This window comes from Patella vulgata, chromosome 1 (genome assembly GCF_932274485.2).
Source record: "Patella vulgata chromosome 1, xgPatVulg1.2, whole genome shotgun sequence".
NCBI lineage: Eukaryota > Metazoa > Mollusca > Gastropoda > Patellidae > Patella > Patella vulgata.
The window spans coordinates 92,535,887-92,560,973 of record NC_065879.2 but is presented as its reverse complement, the minus strand read 5'-3'; the positions used below and the strand labels follow the sequence as shown (position 1 = coordinate 92,560,973).

At 38.1% G+C, this 25,087-nt stretch overlaps 2 protein-coding genes across 3 annotated transcripts in view; both read left to right on the top strand.

The window, feature by feature from the left end:
* Positions 1-20,260, top strand: part of LOC126818271 (uncharacterized) — a 66,498-nt gene extending 46,238 nt beyond the window's left edge. For both annotated transcript variants that reach the window (XM_050545597.2, XM_050545590.2), the window contains 7 exons: positions 3,910-4,033; positions 4,708-4,950; positions 6,470-6,670; positions 10,800-10,960; positions 12,495-12,552; positions 14,950-15,027; positions 15,930-20,260. In XM_050545597.2, the coding sequence (XP_050401554.1) occupies positions 3,910-4,033; positions 4,708-4,950; positions 6,470-6,670; positions 10,800-10,960; positions 12,495-12,552; positions 14,950-15,027; positions 15,930-16,099 (1,035 nt within the window). In that variant the 3' untranslated portion in view covers positions 16,100-20,260. The remainder of the gene's footprint in view (positions 1-3,909; positions 4,034-4,707; positions 4,951-6,469; positions 6,671-10,799; positions 10,961-12,494; positions 12,553-14,949; positions 15,028-15,929) is intronic.
* Positions 1-25,087, top strand: part of LOC126818321 (zinc finger protein 664) — a 312,810-nt gene that overhangs the window by 237,463 nt on the left and 50,260 nt on the right. The window lies entirely within an intron of this gene.

Below are 25,087 nucleotides of genomic sequence, written 5' to 3'. Positions count from 1 at the left end.
CCATTGAACTTCATTGGATCATTAGATTGAAAACCTTCCAACCACACGGTATCAATGACAAAATCTGAACTTGGGCATCCCCCTATTTTCTATTTTGTTTACAAATAAAACATATCTAGAACTTTTAGTGCTGCCTTGGCAAGCTCTCCCATTATCTTCCCAACCTTTGTGAGTTCTCCCGCAACTCAAGATCCCTGTATGCAGATGTGTTCCAAGAACGAGGTGAAGTCGTTGTCGTTCTCGGAAGACATGACGCTCTTTCACTGTTCAGAAAATCAGCATTCTTGACAAAACCCAATGATCAGTTCGCGACTGGGTAAGTTGTAGTTTGTACAGTAACGATGTTTGAGCGGTCATCCTAAACAGCGTCATGTAGCCATAAACGAAATAGTACACCATAAAACACATTTCCTGAAAATTGAATAGAGCAGAAAGTGCACTGTTTGAAAGTGTGGATTCATTCTATCATTTTGCTTTTATTTGAACAGTCAAACAGTGCCTAACAAAGGCTGGTATATTTGAAAAGGATGTGTTTCGGTGTAATTATGATAAAAATTGACTAAAATAGAATTAAACTACCACGGAATTCACTTACGACTTCAGAGGGTCCAAGACGTTTTCGCAAACAAGTTTGGGTGCTGCCGTGGGGGAAGTCCTCAAGAACTGATGATGTAGCATGCAAAAAGGGAATCACCTCCTTCTTGGAACACATCTGGGAGTGCATTTGAACCATTCTAATAAAACATTGCCATATATATATATATGTTAGTCCCAAAATGACATTGTTATCTGTGTGTCGGGGAGGGGGGATGGCCGAATGGTTAGCATGTGCGTGAGGGTATCATAAGGTCTGTCATTAAGTCAACTGCCGTGGTTTTGATTCCCCGGTTGTATGTGACAAGGAGTAAGGTTGCCTGTCCAACCTCATGGGTTTTCTCCAAGTCCATCTGGTTTCCTCCCACTCCTAAAGACCCCTACGCACAAGCGAATTATTGAAATAAAATTAAACCTTATGTTAGTCCTGAAATAACCGAGTTTGTGTCAGTGGACATTAACCCCCCCACCTCTCTCTCTCTCTCTCTCTCTCTCTCCCTCTCTCTCTCTCTTTCTCTCTCTCTCTCTGTTGTACTGCCACTGGATCAAACCCTCTGTGTCTGTCATACCTCCCTCTAGTTTCTCTCTCTCTCCCTCTCTCTCTCTCAGTTGTACTGCCCCTGGAACAAACCCTCTGTGTCTGTTATACCTCCCTCTAGTTTCTCTCTCTCTCCCTCTCTCTCTCTCAGTTGTACTGCCCCTGGAACAAACCCTCTGTGTCTGTTATACCTCCCTCTAGTTTCTCTCTCTCTCCCTCTCTCTCTCTCAGTTGTACTGCCCCTGGAACAAACCCTCTGTGTCTGTCATACCTCCCTCTAGTTTCTCTCTCTCTCCCTCTCTCTCTCTCAGTTGTACTGCCCCTGGAACAAACCCTCTGTGTCTGTTATACCTCCCTCTAGTTTCTCTCTCACTCTCTCTCTCTCCACTATTAACATATTAATATGAGTTATATAAAACTAGAATAGGAGTAGAATGCCCCCCCCCCCCCCCACCTCTCCACTATTAACAGGGTAATATCTGTTATATAAAACTAGAATAGGAGTAGAATGCCCCCCCCCCCCTTTCCACTATTAACAGGGTAATATCTGTTATATAAAACTAGAATAGGAGTAGAATGCCCCCCCCCCCCCACCTCTCCACTATTAACATATTGATATGAGTTATATAAAACTAGAATAGGAGTAGAATGCCCCCCCCCCCTTTCCACTATTAACAGGGTAATATCTGTTATATAAAACTAGAATAGGAGTAGAATGCCCCCCCCCACCTCTCCACTATTAACAGGGTAATATCTGTTATATAAAACTAGAATAGGAGTAGAATGGCCCCCCCCCCCCCCACCTCTCCACTATTAACAGGGTAATATCTGTTATATAAAACTAGAATAGGAGTAGAATGCCCCCCCCCCCCACCTCTCCACTATTAACATATTAATATGAGTTATATAAAACTAGAATAGGAGTAGAATGCCCCACCTCTCCACTATTAACATATTAATATGAGTTATATAAAACTAGAATAGGAGTAGAATGCCCCCCCCCCCCCCACCTCTCCACTATTAACATATTAATATGAGTTATATAAAACTAGAATAGGAGTAGAATGCCCCCCCCCACCTCTCCACTATTAACATATTAATATGAGTTATATAAAACTAGAATAGGAGTAGAATGCCCCCCCCCCACCTCTCCACTATTAACATATTAATATGAGTTATATAAAACTAGAATAGAATGATATATGTTATATAAAAGATAATAGAACTATGATATATGAGATTCTGACAGACTGATTGTTATGTTGTATTGTTGGATTTGTTGATTATAGAAGATCAATAAATGACTTCTATACTTACTGTTACTAGATCTCTTATAACTCTAGTATATCAGTCTGCTATTAGATCTACTCTCTCTCTCTCTCTCTCTTCCTCAGTTGTACTGCCACTAGATCAAACCCTCTGTGTCTGTTATACCTCCCTCTAGTTTCTCTCTCTCTCTCTGTCTCTCTCTGTGTCTATTTCTCAAGGGGGGTTGGATGGCCGAATGGTTATCATGTGTGCGCTGTATCATAAGATCTGTCATTGAGTCAACTGGCCTGGTTTCGATTTCCCAGTTGTACGTGAAAAGGAGTAGGGTCGCCTGTCCAACCTCATGGGTTTACTACGGGTCCTCCTGTTTCCTTCCACAGCTAAAGACCCCTACGCACAAAGCGAATTATTGAAATAAAATTGAACCATGTGTTAGTCCCAAAATGACCAAGTTGTGTCAAGTGGACTTAAAGCCTCCCCCCCTCTCTCTCTATCTCTCTCTCTCTCTCTCTCTCCCTCCCTCCCCCTCTCTCTCACTTAAATGTAGGGGAGTCAAGGTGACTTACTAACCTCCTGGAGGTCTCCGGTTCGCTGCCAGGGTTGGTCGAGAAAGTTCATAAGGGTATTCCTGGATGGTAACCCCTTCTGTCTCAAACTAGTGTTAATGTGTCCACCTGTATAATTCACAGATCGACTTTTACTGGAATCATCCACCTCTATATATCATTAAAATCCACAGACAAATCTCCAGACAATTCTGCAACAAGATAAATAACTCTAGATTGATGCTAATGTCAAATCTTCTTGTCTGGCTTTTTTTTTAAAATAAAATTGATGTCGATTTGTAGGAAATTAGAGATTTTTACTCTTGATTTTGATTTGGTGAAGAAATTGAGTTGGTTTTTATATAAAACCTTTTTATGATTTAAGATGTTTGTAATAAAACTTGTTCAAACTGCTCTTAAAGGAATCCAACAAATTTTGGTGATTTTTTTTTTTTCTTTTTCTAAATATATCAACACTACTTATCGGGAAAGAAATAAGGGTTAATCTGGGAAACTGACATGAAAATGAAATGGGGTTTAATGTCATACTGTTTTGCTCCGACTGGACTAATGACGACGGGCATACGCCATACATATGGTATGAGGGAAATTTGTCAGGCCCTCCGTCCTGCACCACTGACAAGGGGAAACCACGTCAGAAAATCCCGATGAACTTTCTCGACCAATGCAGGGATTGAACGCGCGACCTCTAAGAATAATATACATGTATTTCAATAAGTACTATATCTATCATGGGAGAAATAGGGATTATTCTGTAGATGTGTTCTGTAGAATTGTTCTGATGTGTTCTGTAGCTGTGTTCTGTAGATGTGTTCTGTAGATGTGTTCTATAGAAGTGTTCTGTAGATGTGTTCTATAGAAGTGTTCTGATGTGTTCTGTAGCTGTGTTCTGACGTGTTCTGTAGATGTTGTGTATTTTATTATTATTGTATTTTATTTCAGGATGATCCAGTTGTAGCAGGAAGTGGATCTGGATCTAAAATAGACGATGATGCAACAGATGACGAGGACCTGATGACATCAGGTTCAGGTAGCGGTTACAATATTTACCCACATGTTGATAAATGTAAGTTATTCATTACCTGTTTGAGATAAAGGTAAGCCAGCAACGAACGATTATTGTCCCTGGCAGGCGTATCATAGCCACCTTGGAATTGTGACGTCATATCACAAATCAAAGGCTGATAATCAATGCTCAAATGTCCAAAGAACAAAATGCCCAATTCATGTTGATGGTCAGATGGACAAAACGAGTTTCTGGTTCGGTTTTCTGTCATTTGTGCAGGTTGTGAGCGAATCCCGGGATTGCCACTCATCTGTCATCTGCGCAGGTTGTGAGCAAATCCCAGGATTGCCACTCATCTGTCATCTATGCAGGTTGTGAGTACAATTAAACCAGTCATCTGTGCAGGTTGTGAGCGAATCTCGGGATTGTCAGTCATGTCATCTATGCAGGTTGTGAACGAATCCCGGGATTGCCACTCATGTCATCTATGCAGGTTGTGAGTACCATCCCGGAATTAAACCAGTCATCTATGCAGGTTGTGAGTAAAATCCCGGAATGTCTACTCATCTGTCATCTATGCAAGTTGTGAGCGAATCCCAGGTTTGCCACTCATCTGTCATTTATGCAAATTGTGAGTACAATCTCGGAAATGCCACTCATCCGTCATGGACGACTAAGATTCATTTCTCTATCCGTTTCATACAGTATAATAAATATTTGTTTTATATTTTCAGCAAAAACAACAATGACTACAACAACGACAACGAAAAAGCCGTTGACGCCATGTGAACAGTTACGTAAGGCGAGTACCAATCTTATAGGTAATTACATTCCACGATGTACCAAGGAAGGTTACTATGACACCATGCAGTGTCGAGGTTATCCAGGCACTGGTAATTGTTGGTGTTCAGATAGAGATGGCAGGATGATCCCATCTACTAATATGGAGAATCCAAACGTACCAGACTGTGAACTTGGTAAGTGTGATTTATAATGATGTTGTCATGGTGAATTTATAATTCAATGACCGGCAGTCAGTAAATCATGTTGATCGACCAACATGTTCCTGAAGTAACGACTGCAAGTTTTACTACATCTGGACATTGCTAGATTACTTTACAATTCTCGAACTTAAAGCTACGTTATCTACAGACACATGAACAGTAGCGTCCAATCATAACCTTCTATTGAAGTTGATCGACCAAACGTTTTATAATTTCTAGATTTTTGACTTCTGTTGGAGACAATTAACCCCGACCATTGCAATGTCTTTTTAAATAATAGAAGAATGCTGATCATACCATACACACTATTCAAGTTTGAATTTATCAATGATAACATTTTTCGTGGCCCCTCTTCATATATATTTGTGAAGATATTGTTTTTGCGACCCTTCTACATGTACATTGTATATTTATATTAGATATTATTTTCACGGCCCTTCTACATGTATATTTATATTAGATATTATTTTCACGGCCCTTCTACATGTATATTTATATTAGATAAGGTCTGTCATTTAGTCAAGTTGCGTGGTTTTGATTTTCCCACTTGAACATGACAAGGAGTAGGGTCGCCTGTCTAACCTTGTTGTCTTTCTCCCGGTCCTCCGGTTTCCTCCCACTGCTAAAGACAATATGTTAGTCTCGAAATGACCTAGTTTGTGTTGAGTGGACTTATTCCTAGTCGTAGGGAACCAGGACAGTGGCTCAAGATTACCAACGTGGTTGCTGACAAATGGTCTGGCAAGGAACAGAGAGAAAGATAGAAATGGGGTTTAACCCCCACTCGACCCAAACTAGGTCATTTCGGGACTAACATGGTTTAATTTTATTTCAATAATTCGCTTGCTCTTAGGGGTCTTTAGCAGTGGGAGGAAACCGGAGGACCCGGAAAAAACCCACGAAGTTGGACAGGCGACCCTAATCCTTGTCATGTATAACCGGGGATTCGAAACCATGCCAGTTGACTCAATGACAGGCCTTATGATACAGCACGCACGTGCTGACCATTCGGCCTTCCAACTCCCCCCTGGCAAGGAACAGTGTTTGGTCGTTGAGATAGGACTAAAATCTGTGGCCCCATATACAGTTAATGTGCACGTTAAAGATCCCTTGAATTCTATGAAGAGTAGATTGAAGCGGAGCTGCCCCGGCAAAATTCCCCTCAAAGCAGACTTCATTAGCCCAGTCGAGGCTAAAAAGTAGGACGTTAATCCCCATTTCATTTATTTGTCAGTAAAATAAATAAACCAGTCTCTGTTTTCTGTTTGTAAGATATGTTGTTAATAAATTGGGGGGGGGGGCACGGTGGCTAAGTAGGAAAGATGCTGGCTCACTAGCCTGGAGGTCGGGTGTTCGATCCCTGAGAAAGTTCATCCAGATTTTCTGACATATGCCGTCTTTATTAGCCCAGTTCGGAACAGAACAGTAGGACGGTAAACCTCATTTCATTTCATTTCAGTTAATAAATTGTTGGGTTTTTCTTTCATTGCAGGAACAAATTTAAAGCCATGTGTTTTCGAAATAATCAAATTTTCGCGTAAACAGTTACTTGGAGCGTATCGACCGAACTGTACAGTGGAAGGGTATTTTAAAGACGTCCAGTGTCATGGATCTCGTTGTTATTGTGTTACACCGTACGGTAAAAAAATAGAAGGTACAGAAGTTTTTATAAACGATCGACCAAACTGTGAAGGTACGTACCCAGAAATTATGTTTGTATTTATCTTTGTTGTAAGGATGTGAAGGGTTAACCCGTCATGGTTCAGTTGCACTGGTTCAAAATATTACTGATATCTGACCTTCAAACTAAGGATGTAAACGGTTAACCCGTCATGGTTCGGTTGCACTGGTGAACTAGTTCAAAATATTACTGATATCTGTTTTCATATCATATCTGACCTTGAAACCCAGGAATGGTAGCCACAGCATTGTTTTCTTTCACTGAGACTCAAGAACACATAAATATTTCACATAACACTTGTTATTGTCCCCCGCCTTTCGAAGAAAGCAGGGGACTATTAAAATGGGTTCGTCCGTCTGTCTGTCCGTCTGTCTGTCCGTCTGTCCGTCTGTCTGTCCGTCTGTCTGTCCGTCACACTTTTTGGGACACAATAACTCTCTTCCTAATTGAGCTAGAATGTTCAAACTTGGTGTATGTGTTTATTAGGTCAATGCCTTGATGGAGTTCGAAGATGAGCATTTTCCGCTTAGGGTAAGCAGAGATAAGCAATTTGATTGGTTGATGCTTTGGGACACGATAACTTTAGTTCTAATTAAGTGAGATTGATGAAACTTGGTGTATAGTTTCATTACAGTAATACCTTGACTAAGTTTGATAATTGAGCATTTTCTGCTCAGGGTAAGCAGAGCGATACGCAATTTGATTGGTCGAGACTTTGGAAAACAATAACTCTCCTACTTTGATTGTCCCCCGCCTTTCGAAGAAAGCAGGGAACTATTAAAATGGGTTCGTCCGTCTGTCTGTTTGTCTGTCTGTCCGTTCCGCTTATGGTAAGCAGAGATAAACAATTTGATTGGTTGATCTTCGAATTGAGTAAATGTTCATGCTTATTGTCCCCCGCCTTTCGAAGAAAGCAGGGAACTATTAAAATGGGTTCGTCCGTCTGTCTGTTTGTCTGTCCGTTCCGCTTAGGGTAAGCAGAGATAAACAATTTGATTGGTTGATGCTTTGGGACACTATAACTTTAGTTCTAATTAAGTAGATAAACAATTTGATTGGTTGATGCTTTGGGACACTATAACTTTAGTTCTAATTAAGTGAGAGTGATGAAACTTGGTGTTTAGTTTCATTACAGTAATACCTTGACTAAGATCGATAATGAGCATTTTCTGCTCAGATTAAGCAGAGCGATAAGCAATTTGATTTGCTGAGACTTTGGAACACAATAACTCTCCTTCGAATTGAGTTAAAATGTTCAAAATTGGTGTGTATGCTTATTGTCCCCCGCCTTTCGAAGAAAGCAGGGGACTATTAAAATGGGTTCGTCCGTCGTCTGTTTGTCTGTCTGTCCGTCACACTCCTTCGAATTGAGTTAAAATGTTCAAAATTGGTGTGTATGCTTATTGTCCCCCGCCTTTCGAAGAAAGCAGGGGACTATTAAAATGGGTTCGTCCGTCTGTCTGTTTGTCTGTCTGTCCGTCACACTTTTTGGGACACAATAACTCTCCTCCCAATTGAGGTAGAAGGTTCAAACTTGGTGTAGGCCTTTATTAGGTCAATGCCTAGATGGAGTTCGAAGATGAACCTTTTCTGCGCAGGCTAAGCCGACATAAGTCATTTGATTGGTTGATGCTTTGGGACACGATAACTTTATTATTATTGTCGACCATTTATCAATGATGTAGTTTATTGCTTATTCGCCCCCATAATTATCGATCGTTAATACATGTACCTTTATAAAAAAAAAACATGTTATAATATTCGGGCGGCTGGTTTATATCCTGCTGTATTTTTTAGACGACTATCGATTTCCCGAAACTTGAACCGGTTTGTAGGTAAAACCGAACCGACTCTGACTAAACCGACTAATCGTCACACCCTTAGCCTTGGGATCAGATAACTTTGATTCTATCTGATAGAGAGTGGTGGAACTTGGTGTATAGTTGATAATCAGTTTGATTGCTTGATACTTTTGAAAAATAAATGTGTGATTACTTAATAATAATATGCATCATCTATTTATTTTGGGATTTCGGCGGGGGACATCAGCCTCACTGTTGGCTTGTTTGTATTATAAACCTGTAACTGTAAATCTCTTTGATCTTTGGGGTATATTCTATCCCTGGAATAACTTACAGTCTGAAAGTCGGGGGAGGTTTTCGATATATACAGGGAAATTTGGGGTTATTCTTCTGAAAGTTTTTCTTTAAACCTGTAACAGGTTATTCTTCCAGGGTAGTTTTTTTTCCCATAAGAAACATGATATAAGGGTTTTTTTGTAGGAATTCTGGGATATTCTCATCTTGCGTACATGTACACATAGACGGTTTATAAGCAAGATAAAGTCCTCGACTTCGGTTATGCTGGGGAAGCAAGACTTCGGAAGAAACCCTTGACAGAAAAACCTCGGCCTGCCTTCCTCGATTTTTTTTTCTCTCAGGTTATTTTCTTCAGTCTTTCTTTCCCCAGCATAACCTCAGTCTCGTTCTTTATCCTACGCATAAATCATGAGAAGTTAACGTCTTTAAATTCCCGCTGGAAGTTTTGTATCATCAGTACTCACTGCCAACCATTAAATAGCCGCAAACTGATTGACAAATAAATTATATGTATGTATAATATATCTCATCTCAAAAGGAAACAAAACAGTTTGATGTGATGAAATAATATTAAAATAGACAGGATAGTAACATAAATATTATCACTGGCGCCCCACCATGGGGTCAAAGTTGACAACATACAGGTCACTGGTACCATACAGCTGCAGCATGGCTTGTGAAATTAGTAAATTATTTGGAAATAGCAGATATGTTAAACATACATTATGCAATAGCTAAATCTGCCAATTGCATGTCTTTCTTTAGACCTGAAATGTTATCTAAATTATTAATTAGACATTATGGTCCAGACCATAACAGGGGTATGTTGCATGGTTATGTAATAACAGCAGGGGTATGTTACATGATTATATAATAACAACAGGACTACAATACATGGTTATATAATAACAACAGGGGTATGATACATGGTTATATGATAACAAGAGGGGTATGTTACATGATTATATAATAACAACAGGGGTGTGATACATGGTTATATGATAACAAGAGGGGTATGTTACATGATTATATAATAACAACAGGACTACAATACATGGTTATATAATAACCAGAGGGGTATGTTACAAGGTTATATAATAACAACAGGGGTATGTTACAGGTGTATGTAATAACAGGGGTATGTTACATGATTATATAATAACAACAGGGGTGTGATACATGATTATATAATAACAACAGGGGTATGATACAAGGTTATATAATAACAACAGGACTACAATACATGGTTATATAATAACAACAGGGGTATGATACATGGTTATATGATAACAAGAGGGGTATGTTACATGATTATATAATAACAACAACAGGGGTATGATACATGGTTATATGATAACAAGAGGGGTAGGTTACATGATTATATAATAACAACAGGACTACAATACATGGTTATATAATAACCAGAGGGGTATGTTACAAGGTTATATAATAACAACAGGGGTATGTTACAAGTGTATGTAATAACAGGGGTATGTTACATGATTATATAATAACAACAGGGGTGTGATACATGATTATATAATAACAACAGGGGTATGATACAAGGTTATATAATAACAACAGGACTACAATACATGGTTATATAATAACAACAGGGGTATGATACATGGTTATATGATAACAAGAGGGGTATGTTACATGATTATATAATAACAACAGGGGTATGATACATGGTTATATGATAACAAGAGGGGTATGTTACATGATTATATCATAACAACAGGACTACAATACATGGTTATGTAATAACCAGAGGTGTATGTTACAAGGTTATATAATAACAACAGGGGTATGTTACAAGTGTATGTAATAACAGGGGTATGTTACATGATTATATAATAACAACAGGGGTGTGATACATGATTATATAATAACAACAGGGGTATGATACAAGGTTATATAATAACAACAGGACTACAATAGATGGTTATATAATAACAACAGGGGTATGTTACAAGTGTATGTAATTACAGGGGTATGTTACAAGGTTATGTAATAATTGTATTTTGTGTATTTTACAGAAACTACAACTAAATTAGTTGTGAATTTTAGAACAACCACCATGGCAACCAGAACAACAAGCCAGCAAGAACAGTTAATTGTAGAAGAATTGTTACCTACAGAAAAAACAAATAACGTTTTAAACGCTGGAAAACCTGATAAACAAGAACCTAAACCAGACGTAAGTTTCAACCTTTAAATTAATCCAACTTTCTCGGCCTATACCTGGATGATTCATGGTACCTATAGGTTAGTAAGCCAACGACTCCCCAGTGAAGAAAGTGCCGACACACTTACCATGAGGTCTCCGGTTCAATCGTGATGTTTTCTAAAACAATTCCCTGGACAATTCCAAAACAGTTTCCTCTGGTCATTGTATACGGCCGTGCTTGTCAATGTATGCTCATTCAACCATTTAATGTAACAAATTTTGTCCATTGACAATAAAAACAGAATTTGGTCTTGTTCAGAAATTTCCAAGCTAAATTATACCCAAATTGGTTATATATGTTAGAAAATAAACAAAATTATCAACGATAGACAATCTTCCGGCTGGCCTAAAACATTCACAGAGTCATGCTGGTTAGTTTGATACCACATGTGGGGGTGGATCGCGGCGTCGAAGCATGATGGACGAACACCGAGTCATGCTGAGTAATTTGATATCACGTGAGGGGATTGCGGCGACGAAGCATGATGGGCGAACACAGACATCTTTGATTTTATTTATATAGATTACAAGAAATGAACAATTACTCAAACAACAACGAGAGACTTTCTGATTAAAACACAGATCCTATTTCGTTTCATTTTTTATAGTTCAAAATTTACTACACTAGGATCTGGAAGATTTGTTATATAACCTGCTTTCTGGATGATGTAAGGGATTTGCCAATCAAACGGTCTGTTATGGCAATTTTTTTGCGTGAGTTGCACAGAACTATGGGTAACTCACTAGAAACATTAACACTGATTGGTTAATCAAATGTCTGACGTCATAGGGTCATAAGTCGCTTGTATGACCCCTGGCACGGCCTTCCAAAACAGGGGGGGTTGGATGGCTGAATGGTTAGCGTGCGCGCTGTATCATACAGTCTGTCATTGAGTCGTCTGGCGTGGTTTTACGAATCCCCGGTTGTATGTGGCAAGGAGTAGGGTCACCTGTTCAACCTCGTGGGTTTTCTCCGGGTCCTCCGGTTTCCTCCCACTGCTAAAGACCCCTACGCGCAAGCGAATTATGTAAATAAAATTAAACCATATGTTAGTCCCGAAATGACCTAGTTTGTGTCGAGTGGATGTTAAACCCCATTTCTCTCTCTCTCTCCCCTTCCAAAACAACTGATCAGATCTTCATATAGTGGAGGCCATCGAAAGTATAAAAAAACAAAACGAAATATAGATCTGTGTTGTAATCAGATTGGCTGACACCAAACTTCATCTGATTCATTCAATCGCCTTTTATTTTAGAGGGTGGGGGGGTGGATGGCCGATGGTTAGCGCGTACACACTGTATCATAAGGTCTGTCATTGATTCAGCTGGCAGGGTTTCAATTCCCTCATTGTACGTGACAAGGAGTAGGGTCGCCTGTATTTTAATCAGATTAAACGACGAGAGCCTTTAAATTATATTGTATCATAAGGTCTGTCATTGATTCAGCTGGCGGGGTTTCAATTCCCTGGTTGTACTTTAAATTATATTTTGTTTTTGTTTCCAGTATACAATAGCTCCAGGTTCAGATGATGAACCGAAAAAACCACTGAATGAACTCGAAGGTAAGTTCAATATCTCTCTATTATTTAAAACAACAACAACAATATATGGCCTCTTTCGTTCTGGTGACACTTCAATTACTACCCCAGAGGGTCTTGATTTAAATCATGTTGTTGGCAGATAATGTACTTTCGAATTTTCCAGCCAAGTTACCCGACTTGTTGGTGGTGCAGGACAATCGTCGTCCTTCCAGCCAAGTTGCCCGACTTGTTGGTGATGGAGGCCAACCGTCGTCCTTCCAGCCAAGTTGCCCGTCTTGTCGGTTGTGGAGGACAACCGTCGTCCTTCCAGTAAAGTTGCCCGTCTTGTCGGTGGTGGAGGACAACCGTCGTCCTTCCAGTAATGTTGCCCGTTGGAAATCAGAAGTCGTAGCGCCGCTGTCAGGGCAAAATGTCCTGTATAATACACTGTCCGTTTTTATTAGCCCAGTTGGTGCTGGTAAAGTAGGATTTTTAAAACCCATTTCATTTTATTTATTTGAGAATACGTATCCATTTCAACATTATTGGATTGAGAGGAGTATTTTGACTTGATGACCATTCCATTGTATGACTGAAAGTATCGTAGTTGGATGGCAAATTGGTTAGCACGTGCTGGTTGTATCACAAGGTCTATCATTGAGTCAAGTCGCATGGATTCGATACCCTGCTTGCACATAACAAGGAGTAGGGTCGCTGTGGGTTTTCTCTGGGTCCTCCGGTTTCCTCCCACTGCTAAAGACCCCTGCGTGCAAGCGAATGATTGAAATAAAATTAAACCATGTGTTAGTCCCGAAATGACCTAGTTTGTGTCGAGTGGACATTAAACCCCATTTCTCTCTCTCTCTCTCATATTGTAAAACTTAAAGTCTTGTGGTTGGATGGCAAATTGGTTAATGAGTGCGCGTTGCATATATCATGACTCAAGTAGCATTGATTCTATTCCCCGCTTGTACATGACAAGGAGTAGTTGTAACACTACAGATAACATTAGCTCAGCATAATGATAAAACCTTTATTAAACATATATTATGCAAGAGCAAAATCTGCTTATTACAAGTCTTTCTTTAGGCCTGAAATGTTATCTAAATTATCAATTAGACATTAATTAACTTATCCAGACCATAATAAACTCTTGACGTCAAGGCTAGCCTTCGATGTTGGCTGGATTAGATTCCTATATGCCGCTTAACGGCCATTGATATTTAAATCAAAACAGTGGATAATCGAAACTATGCTGTTTATATTAATGATTTTAGTAATGATGACCAAGACTATGCGAAAATTTCACCCGCTTCGTTCTCGGCTCATAGTGGATCAATTTGACTGAAATTTTCAGCCAATTACCTTTACAGTATCTAGTTTTTAACTATTATAGCGAGAACTGCCATCTTTTTATCTTATCTGCCATAATGTATCTTTAAAAACATGAAATAGACATAATTCGGGGGGGGGGGGGGGGGACTCTATTCCAAGTCTGATTTACTCTCAGTAAACTCCTGGCCTTGAGTTCACAAAACATTCTCAGACTTAAGTAAAGTATTTTTACTTAAAATTGTTTGCCTTATTTTAACTAAAATATAGCTCTTTATAAAACTATTGTTGTTTTAATGTATCAAATACATCAATAAGAAACTATGTGCAAATTTTTGCGTTTCTGGATCAAAGATATTTCATATAAACAGTGATTGAAAGTTGAGTAAATACTTAACTTAAGTCTGAGAATGTTTTGTGAACTCGGGGGCTGGTTTTATAGCGTCCGACAATAAGTGAAAATGGACAAGAGTGATTACCATATATGGTATTGTTTATTTATCAGATTATAGTGTAAATAATCGTTCAATTTGATTAGTTATTAATCACTTTGTCACATAGGGTCGCCAATCCAACTTTGTGGGTTTTCTTGGGTCTTCCAGTTTCCTCCCACTGCTAAAGACCCTATGCAAAGTAAATTATTGACATAAAATTGAACCATATGTTAGTCCTGAAATGACCTAGCTTGTGTCGAAAGGACCCTCTCTCTTAAAGATAGAGCTCTGTTGATTGTTGCCTTCATTACACTGTTCATGCAGCACTGATGTAAGGGAGATAATTTATACAATAGTGATGTAAGGGAGGTAATTTGCTGGACATCCCATTTAAATCTATTTCAAAAATGTGTTGCGTGGCTTTTTGTCGATAGATTTATTGTCTGATACCGTAATTAGAATGTAACTTAGGACTTTAATATTGACAAGTTGTAGTTAATTAGAATGAAATGAAATGGGGTTTAAAGTCGTAATGTTCTGCTCCGAACCTGGGCTATTGATGACAGGCATGAGAATGAAACTTAGAACTTTAATATTGACAAGTTAATTAGAATGATTATATTAATTAGAATGATTGTATTGATTGATTATATTGGTTGTTTATATATTACAGGTAATGAATCCGAAGCTAATTATATGAAGCCAGCAAGTCAATCAACTCATATAATGACACAACCTGGTCTTCTAGCAGGTAAATATATATACTGTATAGCATAGTTAGACACCACTGTCTTCAGACAATTAGAAATCTATATAGAGGCTGGTGACTGCCCCATATTGCTGTTATAAAAATGCTTATTTGCAGGACAGATGAATAAAAATGTATCCCTCTCTCCCTCCCTCCCGCTCTCCCTCATTAAAGTTACAATTTCATATTTTCTAAGAAAGTCAAAACATAATTATTTCTATGACTTTTGCTCAATAGGTTGTCAATTCACTATTATACGATCATATGTGTCATTCTCACACTTAAAACTCATTTACACCAGAAATAATAACACAATTACCTCTCAATTACCCCCTTGTTTTCTATTCTCCACCATGGAGTAGTTATCTTCAACCGTTGGAATTTGAAGATGAAAATGATATTTTTGCCAATTTCTCAACTGGCAATAGTGAATTATAGGATTAATAGGATTATTCTTTAACAAAGTAGGACTGTTTATAGATACCATGGATTTTAATAAATTTTAAAAATATAACGTAAAAATATGAAATTGCAACATTAACCCACTCTTCATCATTAACTATGTTTGTCTGTCTCCTCAACCTTCCTCATTAACACTCTTTTCCTCTATCTCTTTCTCTCTCTCATTAAACCACTCTTCCTCATTAAACCACTCTTCCTCATTAAACCACTCTCTCTCTCTCTCTCTCTCTCTCTGCCCTGCTCTCTCTCTGCCTTGCTCTCTCTCTCTCTCTCTCTCTCTCTCTACCTGATTCCAGTATCCCATACACTCATACCGTTTGTTTTTATAAAACAGTACCATATGTTAATTGTTATATTATAAGTGGTGCTGCTAAACCTCCCTTTTCTCGCCCCTCTCCCCGCCCGGATTCCATGTATTAATTGTGATTATTGATGTATTTCAGCTATTATAGGTGGTGCTGTCGTGGCGTTATTGTGTGCTATATTACTCATCATGTTTGTCGTCTATAGGATGAGGAAGAAGGACGAGGGAAGCTACGCTCTCGACGAACCAAGAAAAATGCCTAATTATGCGTACCAGCGGGCGGAAAATAATAAGGAATTCTATGCATAAAAAGGTGCTCATTATGAACTGTTACCATATATAAGGCTGTGTCAACGTTTTGTTACCTAGGAAACAACCTGCTCACCTCTTCATCAAATACACAAAACTTTCTCTCCAAGAGAAAAAAAAAAAATATACAGTTTCTTTTTTTTACTGCCAAAAAAATAATCTACCTTTATTAAGTTTATGGACTCTACCAACTGCATAAAAGTAGAGTTTACTGCAGCTCTGTAGGGGTGACAGGGTATTTGTAAGGTAGCAAATAACAAAATATAAGATATAATTATTTCATCATCTTGTGAAATAAGATCATTCAATTTTATCACATTATAATACAGCTGTTTTCATTGGTGGAAAATGAAAAAAAATTATATATATATATATATTTCACGGGTCATCTCATACTTTTATCTTACACTGATGCTGATTGGTTGAAATTGAAATATTAAAATTGTAGACCAATGAAAATATAGAGAAATGAATTTAAAATTGAACTTGTGTATATAACTAATTTAGAGTTGTATATATTAGATCTTTGTGAATTTTATAAAATTCTTAGAGCTTTACTTTTACTGTCTCGGATCCACCGAACTCCATTAAAACAATTAACATCACCAACCATTTTAAACAAAACTAGCTTGTATTAATCTTGACGTTTGGGTCTTTTTTAATTTATAATGTTTTAAAAACATGGATACACAGGACTAGAGTCTGAAGCAAGACTAGAAAAAAAATAGTCACAACGTCTGAACGCAGGACTAGGACTTGAAGAAAGATTTGAGATCCTAGTCAAAACGTCTCTCAGTTATAAACTTGAACAAGATTAAGAGAAGCCTAGTTGAAGTGTCTCTCAGTCATAAACAGTAAGGAGGGATGGATGGCTGAATGGTTAGCACAGGCGCGCTTTATAATAAAGTCTGTCATTGAGTCAACTGGCGTGGTTTCGATTCCCCGGTTGTATGTGACAAGGAGTAGGGTTGCCTGTCCAACTTCGTGAGTTTTCTCTGGGTCCTCCGGTTTCCTCCCACTGCTAAAGACCCCTACGTGCAAGCAAATTATTGAAATAAAATTGAACCATGTTTTAGTAAATGACCTAGTTTGTGTCTTGTGAACGTTAAACCCCATTTTTCTCTCTGTCATAAACAGTAATTGTATAGTGTCCTACTTCATGTTGCAATCCAGATCGGATTGGCACGGGTTAACGTCCCCTTTAGATCACACGATCATTTATTGGATGAAGGTTTGTGATGATTTCGTTCCTGGGCTTGGATGTTCAGCCAGCATAACCTCCATTGGGGATTGGTCCAGTTTATTCCATTGGTAAATACCCCAACATAAACAATGTGTTAGTCCCGAAATCCTCTGGTTTGTGTTGAGTGGACTTAAACCCTATTTTACCTCTCGGCTACTTGTGTCACTCACACAAAAATACACGGAAATGAAAAACAGCCTGACTGTCAAACGCAACATGCTGCTACACGGATATTGAACAGACTAACACCTGGGTTTAAAACACAGGTGACAATCACTTTAAATTTAATCTATTTCACCTGTGAGGTGATGACGACGACGTTGTTGTTGTTGTTGTTTTTGTTGCGGACGTGGAGTTCGGTGTTGATCTGAAAGTTTTAATATATGTTGTCATCGTTGTCATACTTAACTAATGCGTTGTTTTTTTTATGTAAATACAATTTAACTATATTGTTCTTTCTTTTATTATAATTTTTAAAAAAAAACTTTTGAAATATTTCAAATCATTTATGTTAGAATTACAAAGACATTTTAAAATCAAATTTTTTTTTAGTAAAACTTTTAACTGATTATGCTGCTTGTACCATTTTTGCTTCATCTATTGTTTTTATGTCTGATGTCGTTTCTTTCCAAGAAAAAAGTTTAATTACCAAAAAAAACCCCAAAAAAAACAAACAATTCTGCTGATCAAAAATGGAAGAGAGGCTTGCAATTAAAATAAGAACAAACTGCACATTCCATTCTCAAGGTCAGAACAGGGTCAGTATCATAGCAACAAGATTATTTACATTGCAACCATAGCAGCCATGCTTAGTAACGTAATTGACCCATTTATTTTAGGATTTATATCTTGGGTCGTATTCAAGAAATCTTTGATAGTAACATTTTAAGATAGTAGTTTATTGGTCAAAGGCTAAAATTTCTGCTATGCTTTTAGTAGTCTCTATCATTCAGTCAAATGTTGAAGACTAGGAGGTTCTGGGTGAACGAGGCTATGATTTTAGTTCCAAGCCAATCGGCAATAATTATTCATAAAATAAGTTTCCGTGAATAAGAATCCTGAGTTTCTTAAACTAAAATTTTTTTGAATGTTGATCGTTCATTGGTTGAGAACCAAGATCCGTACTAGATTTGAATTCTCAGCAAATGGTAATTCTGATTACTTAAGATATTTTAGTTAAAGTTTTCATGGTTTAGGCCAGTGAATGAAGAACTGCTGATGTCATGGATTGATAAGTGTACAGTTGTCTGTTATAAATAATAGTTTAATTAGAGATTAAGTAAAATTATATTTTATGGTTCTAGCCATTTTAATTTAAGGCCACGGAAAATAAATCGGCAGTTTTTATCAGGATCATTGAGAACTATGGTGGGGGAGGGGTGGGAGAGACAGGCTGGTTGAAAGGTATTTCGAGGTCTTTTTATTACCTGATACCTGATCTACCCAGTAATCCCTTAATCAGCAGTTTTTGTCAGGAACATTAAAGGCTCAATACCACTCTTGTTGTAACTGAATAATATGTCCCAATCTTTATTCTGGTCAACAAATGTGACTTGGATTTAAAAATATTTTCGAACCCTCTGGACAAGTAAAATAGGCTTTAATGGATAATTTACACAATAGGTAAGACACCAACACATCTAGTACTTAGAATAAGGCTATTTTTTTTATTTGTGGAGCTGTCAAGCCAGCAAGAGTGTTATTGTCCCTTTAAGAACCTTGGTGGGAGTACTGTTATGGTGAAGGGGGGGAGGGAGGGGGGATGGTGAACAGGTATTGGAGTTTTTTTTATTAGCGGATAATGCCCAATAACTCAGCTGTTCTTCACCCGGTGTTCAACTCCTCCAAAATTTGTTATGAGACGTGACATAAGAATTTTGGCCCTACCCACATGTTGATTTCATTTGTTCAATGGGTTTAGAATCTACCACAAATGAACTAGAAGTGGTATTTGATGTTCCAGTCTTGTACACTTGTCTAAAAACTGCTCATTTACCAAAAATAAAATCTTGTACACTGCTCATTTATTTTGCTGGGCCTTATGAAAACTGTATTTTAAAATGTGTTTCATGATAATAATTTATATGGTAACTATAGTAACCCCTGTCCCTTCAATTTTATATATATGTATATTGTCATATTTATAGCTGAATAGATCCGATTTATTTCATATAAAATTAGACCTGGAAACATTGGCCACGTAAACTTTAAATTTAAAAATGTGGAGGATTGTATGTGATAAATTATACCATTAAAATTAAAACTGTATTAAAATTCTATACACAATGATTTTACAAGTCGGACCTGCATGCCGATGGCGATCAACCTACCCTATATATTTTATCCCATGATTACGGGCAAAATTTCCCTCATAGCACACTGTATGGGGTCTGCCCATCCTCATTAGCCCAGTCGGTGCAGAAAAGTAGGACATTAAACCTCATTTCATTTATCCGTAACCCGACCGCGTCTATTTTTCTCAAATATTTGCAGACCTGACGATCGTGACTGCTCAGGGTACAGACCTGACAACCGTGATTGTTCAGGGTTCAGACCTGATAATCGTGACTGCTTAGTGTTCAGACCTGACAATCGTCTAATAACACTGAAACTCCAATAAAGTGGCCGTTTACGAACAGAAATTATAATTAATGTCAGAAGAAAGTCATTAACGACATGACTATGGAAAAAGGTTTTTTTTTTTTTTTTAAAATCTGTGGTAAATAGCTGTATATGAAAATGAATATTTTATTTAAAGTTTACGTGACGATGGTTTCTCCTGTATACCAGTGTTTTTTGTAGATGAATCAAAATTTATACCAAATAATGATAGATAATCTAGACAGACGATCCTCTGTTTATTGTGTGAAATAAGATTTTTGTATAAATAAAAAATAACTTGTACTAATTATAAACTGTCATGTTGCCTTGTTTTAAATAGCGCATGGTTGTGTTTCCTTATAATTGTATATATCACATTGTATTCTTCTTTGAGTGGTCGGAGCCACGGTGGCTAAGCGGGTAAGACGCTGGCTCGCTAGCCTGGAGGTCGCGTGTTCGATACCTGCTTTGGCCGAGAAAGTTCATCGGGATTTTCTGATGTGGTTTCCCCTGGTCAGTTATGGAGGGCCTGACAAGGATAGCTGTCTAGTCCTTCAGCTGGGACAAAAAACAACAACATTGGAGTGCGTGAAAAGATCCCTTGACAGTTGGAATTTGATGTAAGAGTAGGCCATAGTGCCGCTGCCAGGGCAAAATTTCCCTCATAGCAAACTGTATAGTGTTTGCCCATCTTCATTAGCCCAGTCGTAGCAGAACAGTAGGACGTTAAAACCCCATTTCATTTCGTTGACACGTAATAACACAAAAACATAATAGGGACATAAAGCGAGGTTACCCTCAACGTTTAAACTTGTCAGGGACTGGTTCGTTAATGTCATGAATAGTCCATATAACCAGGGAACCACAGTGAATAAGGCGCTGATCCGGTGTTCGATTGTTTGGATTTTCCTGTTGGGTTTTCCCGTTGTCAGTTGTACAGAAGTCAGGTCCCATGTACACATTGGCGTCAGAGGCGTAGCCGTGAAATATATATTGGGGGGGGGGGGCCGCAACCCTAACCCCTAACCCTAACCCTAACCCTTTTTTAAACCCCTAAAAAATATAAACAAACATGCTGTCTACACAACTCGTTTGCTGATTGGCTCAGACACCGCCAACGTGGCTGGCTGAGCGGGCGATAAATATTTGGTTTAGGCGATAATGTTTTTGGGTACCTACATGCGATTCACTCTGATAAGTGGCAGAAAAAAAAAAATAACAAGATATTACTGACAGGCTAACTAGACACAATTTTATGGAACACAGTTACTTTTCACTTCACACATGTTTCCAGGATGATTCTCTTTGTGTTTTATTTTAGCAATGTAAACCATATTGGGATATGTACAGGTTTTATACAGATAGAATCTGAACTAATCCTAATAATTGTTGTAAATAAATAGGAGTTAGGGCCAACTTTGTAAATTTTGGGGGTCCAAGTATATTCAGACCCCCCCAGAAAAACAATTGTGTGACGCCCATGATTGGCGTGCAAGTAAAAGACCCCGTGACAGTTGGAATTTCGGCAGCCACTGTGGCTTAGTGGGTAAGACACTGGCTCGCTAGCCTTGAGGCTGCAGGTTCACTCCCAGTGTTGGCTTAGCCAGTTCATTGAGATTTTCGGACATGGTTACCCCTGACAAGGACACCTGTCTAGTCGTTTGGATGGGACGGAAAAAACAAGGTCATGTGTACATATTGGCATGCACGCAAAAGATCCCTTGACATTGGAATTCGATATAAGAGTAGGCCGTAGCACCGCTGTCTGGACAAAATTTCCCTCATAGCACACTGTAAGCGTATGTCTGTCTTCATTAGCCCAGTCCGAGCAGAACAGTAGGACATTAAACCTGCAAAAAGTTTCGCCCCTCCCCTGTGAAAAAATTGTCGACCATAAAAAAAACAGATATACATTGTCAGTCAACTTTACAGCACCCCTGAGAACACTTCCCGCCCCCCTCGTTGCTCTGAGCTAGTTACAGCCCTGTTCCTGCACCACTCACAAGGGGGAACCACACCGGAAAATCCTGATGAACGTTACTGATCAACGGAGGGATCGAACAAGGGACCTCCAGGATAGCGAGCTAACATCTCACCCACTGAGTCACCATGGCTCCCGTAGAAGAAGAGGAAACTGAGGTGGAAAATCAGATTTCCTTCATATTAAATATAATTCTGTGTCGGATTTCAGTCCATTAAAACAATTGCCTAAGAAAGCACACTCTGCCTAACACAGGTGTAATGAAACAACAATTTCTCACTGGTCACTGTTTGTATAGCACCACTGGAAGCAGCATACACTGCTCTGTACATGAAACCAATGATCCTATAATTTAAATCATGTAAGGTTTGGAATTAGGTCTACTTCATGTTTTATCATTTATTTCTATCTTATAGTAAATAGAGTAGCCTCAATCCTGATACAATATCATATAATGACTGATGTACAGTGAAATCCCTCTATTATGACCACCTGTGGGACTGTCTAGATATAACCGCTAGGTTCTTCAATAACTAATAAGTCTGGAATGGTTCTTCAATCTTTTAATTACTGGAACTTATCTCTTACAAATAACAATAATTCAATACATACAATGTACACTTACAGCACGGTGGATGACCGACGTAGCTGCAACTAAGTCGGGTGACCTAATGACTCCCTATTGATGTACATTAGCCTTGTTATATTCTAACTATAAATGGATAAGCTCAAGTGTTGACATCAAAACATATACTATTCAGGATTATCACTAGAGACATGAACATAAATAAACAATAATGGATTAAGTACTTAACTAATTAGCTTCTACCCTGATTTATAACAAACCATGACACATTAAATACTATGTAAAACTGACTGGTCATTATGCCTGGTCATATAGATTTGATCTTAATATTGCGTTGGTCTCACTACTCAGTGAGCATGCTTGAGGAAATTTTAATGAAAAACAGATACAGTGTTCTGTAAATTATATAGACATGTAGGCCTTCTTTATTAAGATGAGATAATAAAAATGTAAGTAATTTCAGTTTCACCTTTTAACTGTAGGTTAAATAAACATTATGCAAGAGGTAAATCTGCCTATTGCATGTCTTTCATTAGGCCTGAAATGTTATCTTAATTATTAATTAGACATTAATTAAACATACATTATGCAAGAGGTAAATCTGCCTATTGCAGGTCTTTTTTTAGCCCTGAAATGTTATCTAAATTATTAATTAGACATTAATTAAACATACATTATGCAAGAGTTAAATCTGCCTATTGCAGGTCTTTCTTTAGCCCTGAAATGTTTTCTAAATTATTAGTTAGACATTAATTAACCTATCCAGGACATAATCAACTCTCGATGCCATTGCTAGCCTGCACTATTCAGCGGATTGGAATACATTTTTTGAAAAATAATTAAACATAAAAATGGTTAACTGAGCCCTACTGTAAAATATACACTAATGCCTACTGTATTTTATATCCTGATGCAATATGGGGGGATTGGATGGCCGAATTTTTAGCATGTACACGCTCTATCATAAGGTCTGTCATTGAGTCAACAGGCGTGGTTTCGATTCCCCGGTTGTACGTGACAAGGAGTAGGGTCGCCTGTCCAACCTCGTGGGTTTTCTCCGGGTCCTCCGGTTTCCTCCCACAGCTAAAGACCCCTACACGCAAGCAAATTATTGAAATAAAATTGAACCATGTGTTAGTCCCAAAATGACCTAGTTTGTGTCGAGTGGACGTTAAACCCCATTTCTCTCTCTCTCTCTCTCTGATGCAATATCTTATAATGACTGATGTGGTCTTAAACCTGATAGAATATCTTATAATAACTGATGTAGTGTCAATCCTGGTACAATATCTTTTAATGAATGATGTAGTGTCAATTGGGATAAATAAAGTAAAAGTAGACAATGCTAAAAATAGCATTTAAAGATTTCAGCTCAAATATTTTATGATTTCTGCTTTCACTTTACTTTGTTTCTTTTTATTATAAAAAAAACCCCATCTGAATAAAATATAAAGTTGTAAATTTTAACCCCTCGTTTGTTTTTCTGTATTTTTAACACTAACTTTAGCCTTTAACCTTTTAGTGCTCTAGCTGTACTTTAACTTTATCATAGGGCATGCTTTGCTTTAAAGGAGCTAATTCTCTAATATTTGGGACCTAGAAATGGACACAAATGGGTCGCAACACATATACATGTAATAATGTAATATGAATGTATATACACTGCTTTACATTCAATTGTTTCTGTTTTTACTGTAATTCAGCGAAATACCGTACGCGACGAGCCCCAATTGAATGACAGGGCTTGGTCGCAATCAGATTCAAATGATTTTAATAAGAGATGGTGCTGGCTCTGTTTAAATCATTTGATCTCTGAATTAAATACACAATTGACGTGTGTACAAGAGATTTAGTAAATAATACGCCCACATTTTTCAATCGTGGATGGACGGAGAATAGGGAAGATCAAAGGGGCTCATTAATTGGCCAAATGCTTTACATCGAATTTGAAAAAAAAATGTGTTAAAAACGGTATCCTCAATCCGCGATCACAACGTTGAATATCGAGTGGGTTATTCGTCCTATCGTGTCCCCAATGCTACACACCAATTTTAAATAATAAATTTGTTAAAAACTGTAGCCTCTACCGCGTGCAGAAAGTTTTCGGCAAATGCGGGTAACCTTTCATGAACCCAGATGCACAAAATTTGAAAACAATCTTTTTCAACTATAGTCGCTATCATGATTATGCAATTTTCGAAAAAGGGACACATGACTCCAGAATGGAACGGAAGGTCTGATGCAGACCAAAACCAAGTTCATCTGAGATCTCTTTATTTCATCCACGATTGTTGTGTTATCAACAGTATTGTGACCTCTAGAGGGTACACAAGCTAATAACGCCATTTTCGTACAATCAGGTGCCATAATCCAGTGACGGTCAAATATGTGCCAAAATCAAACCAATCCGAGATATTGGGATATGCACATACAGTTTCATAAAAATCGTGACTTACAGCGTGTCAAAAAAAACCAAAAGAAAACCAAACAAATGGTGGAAAGTACGGACGTCTGGGCGACGGACATTGACTGTTGACGACATAATAGATATGTTCACGTCAAATATGAGGCAAACCA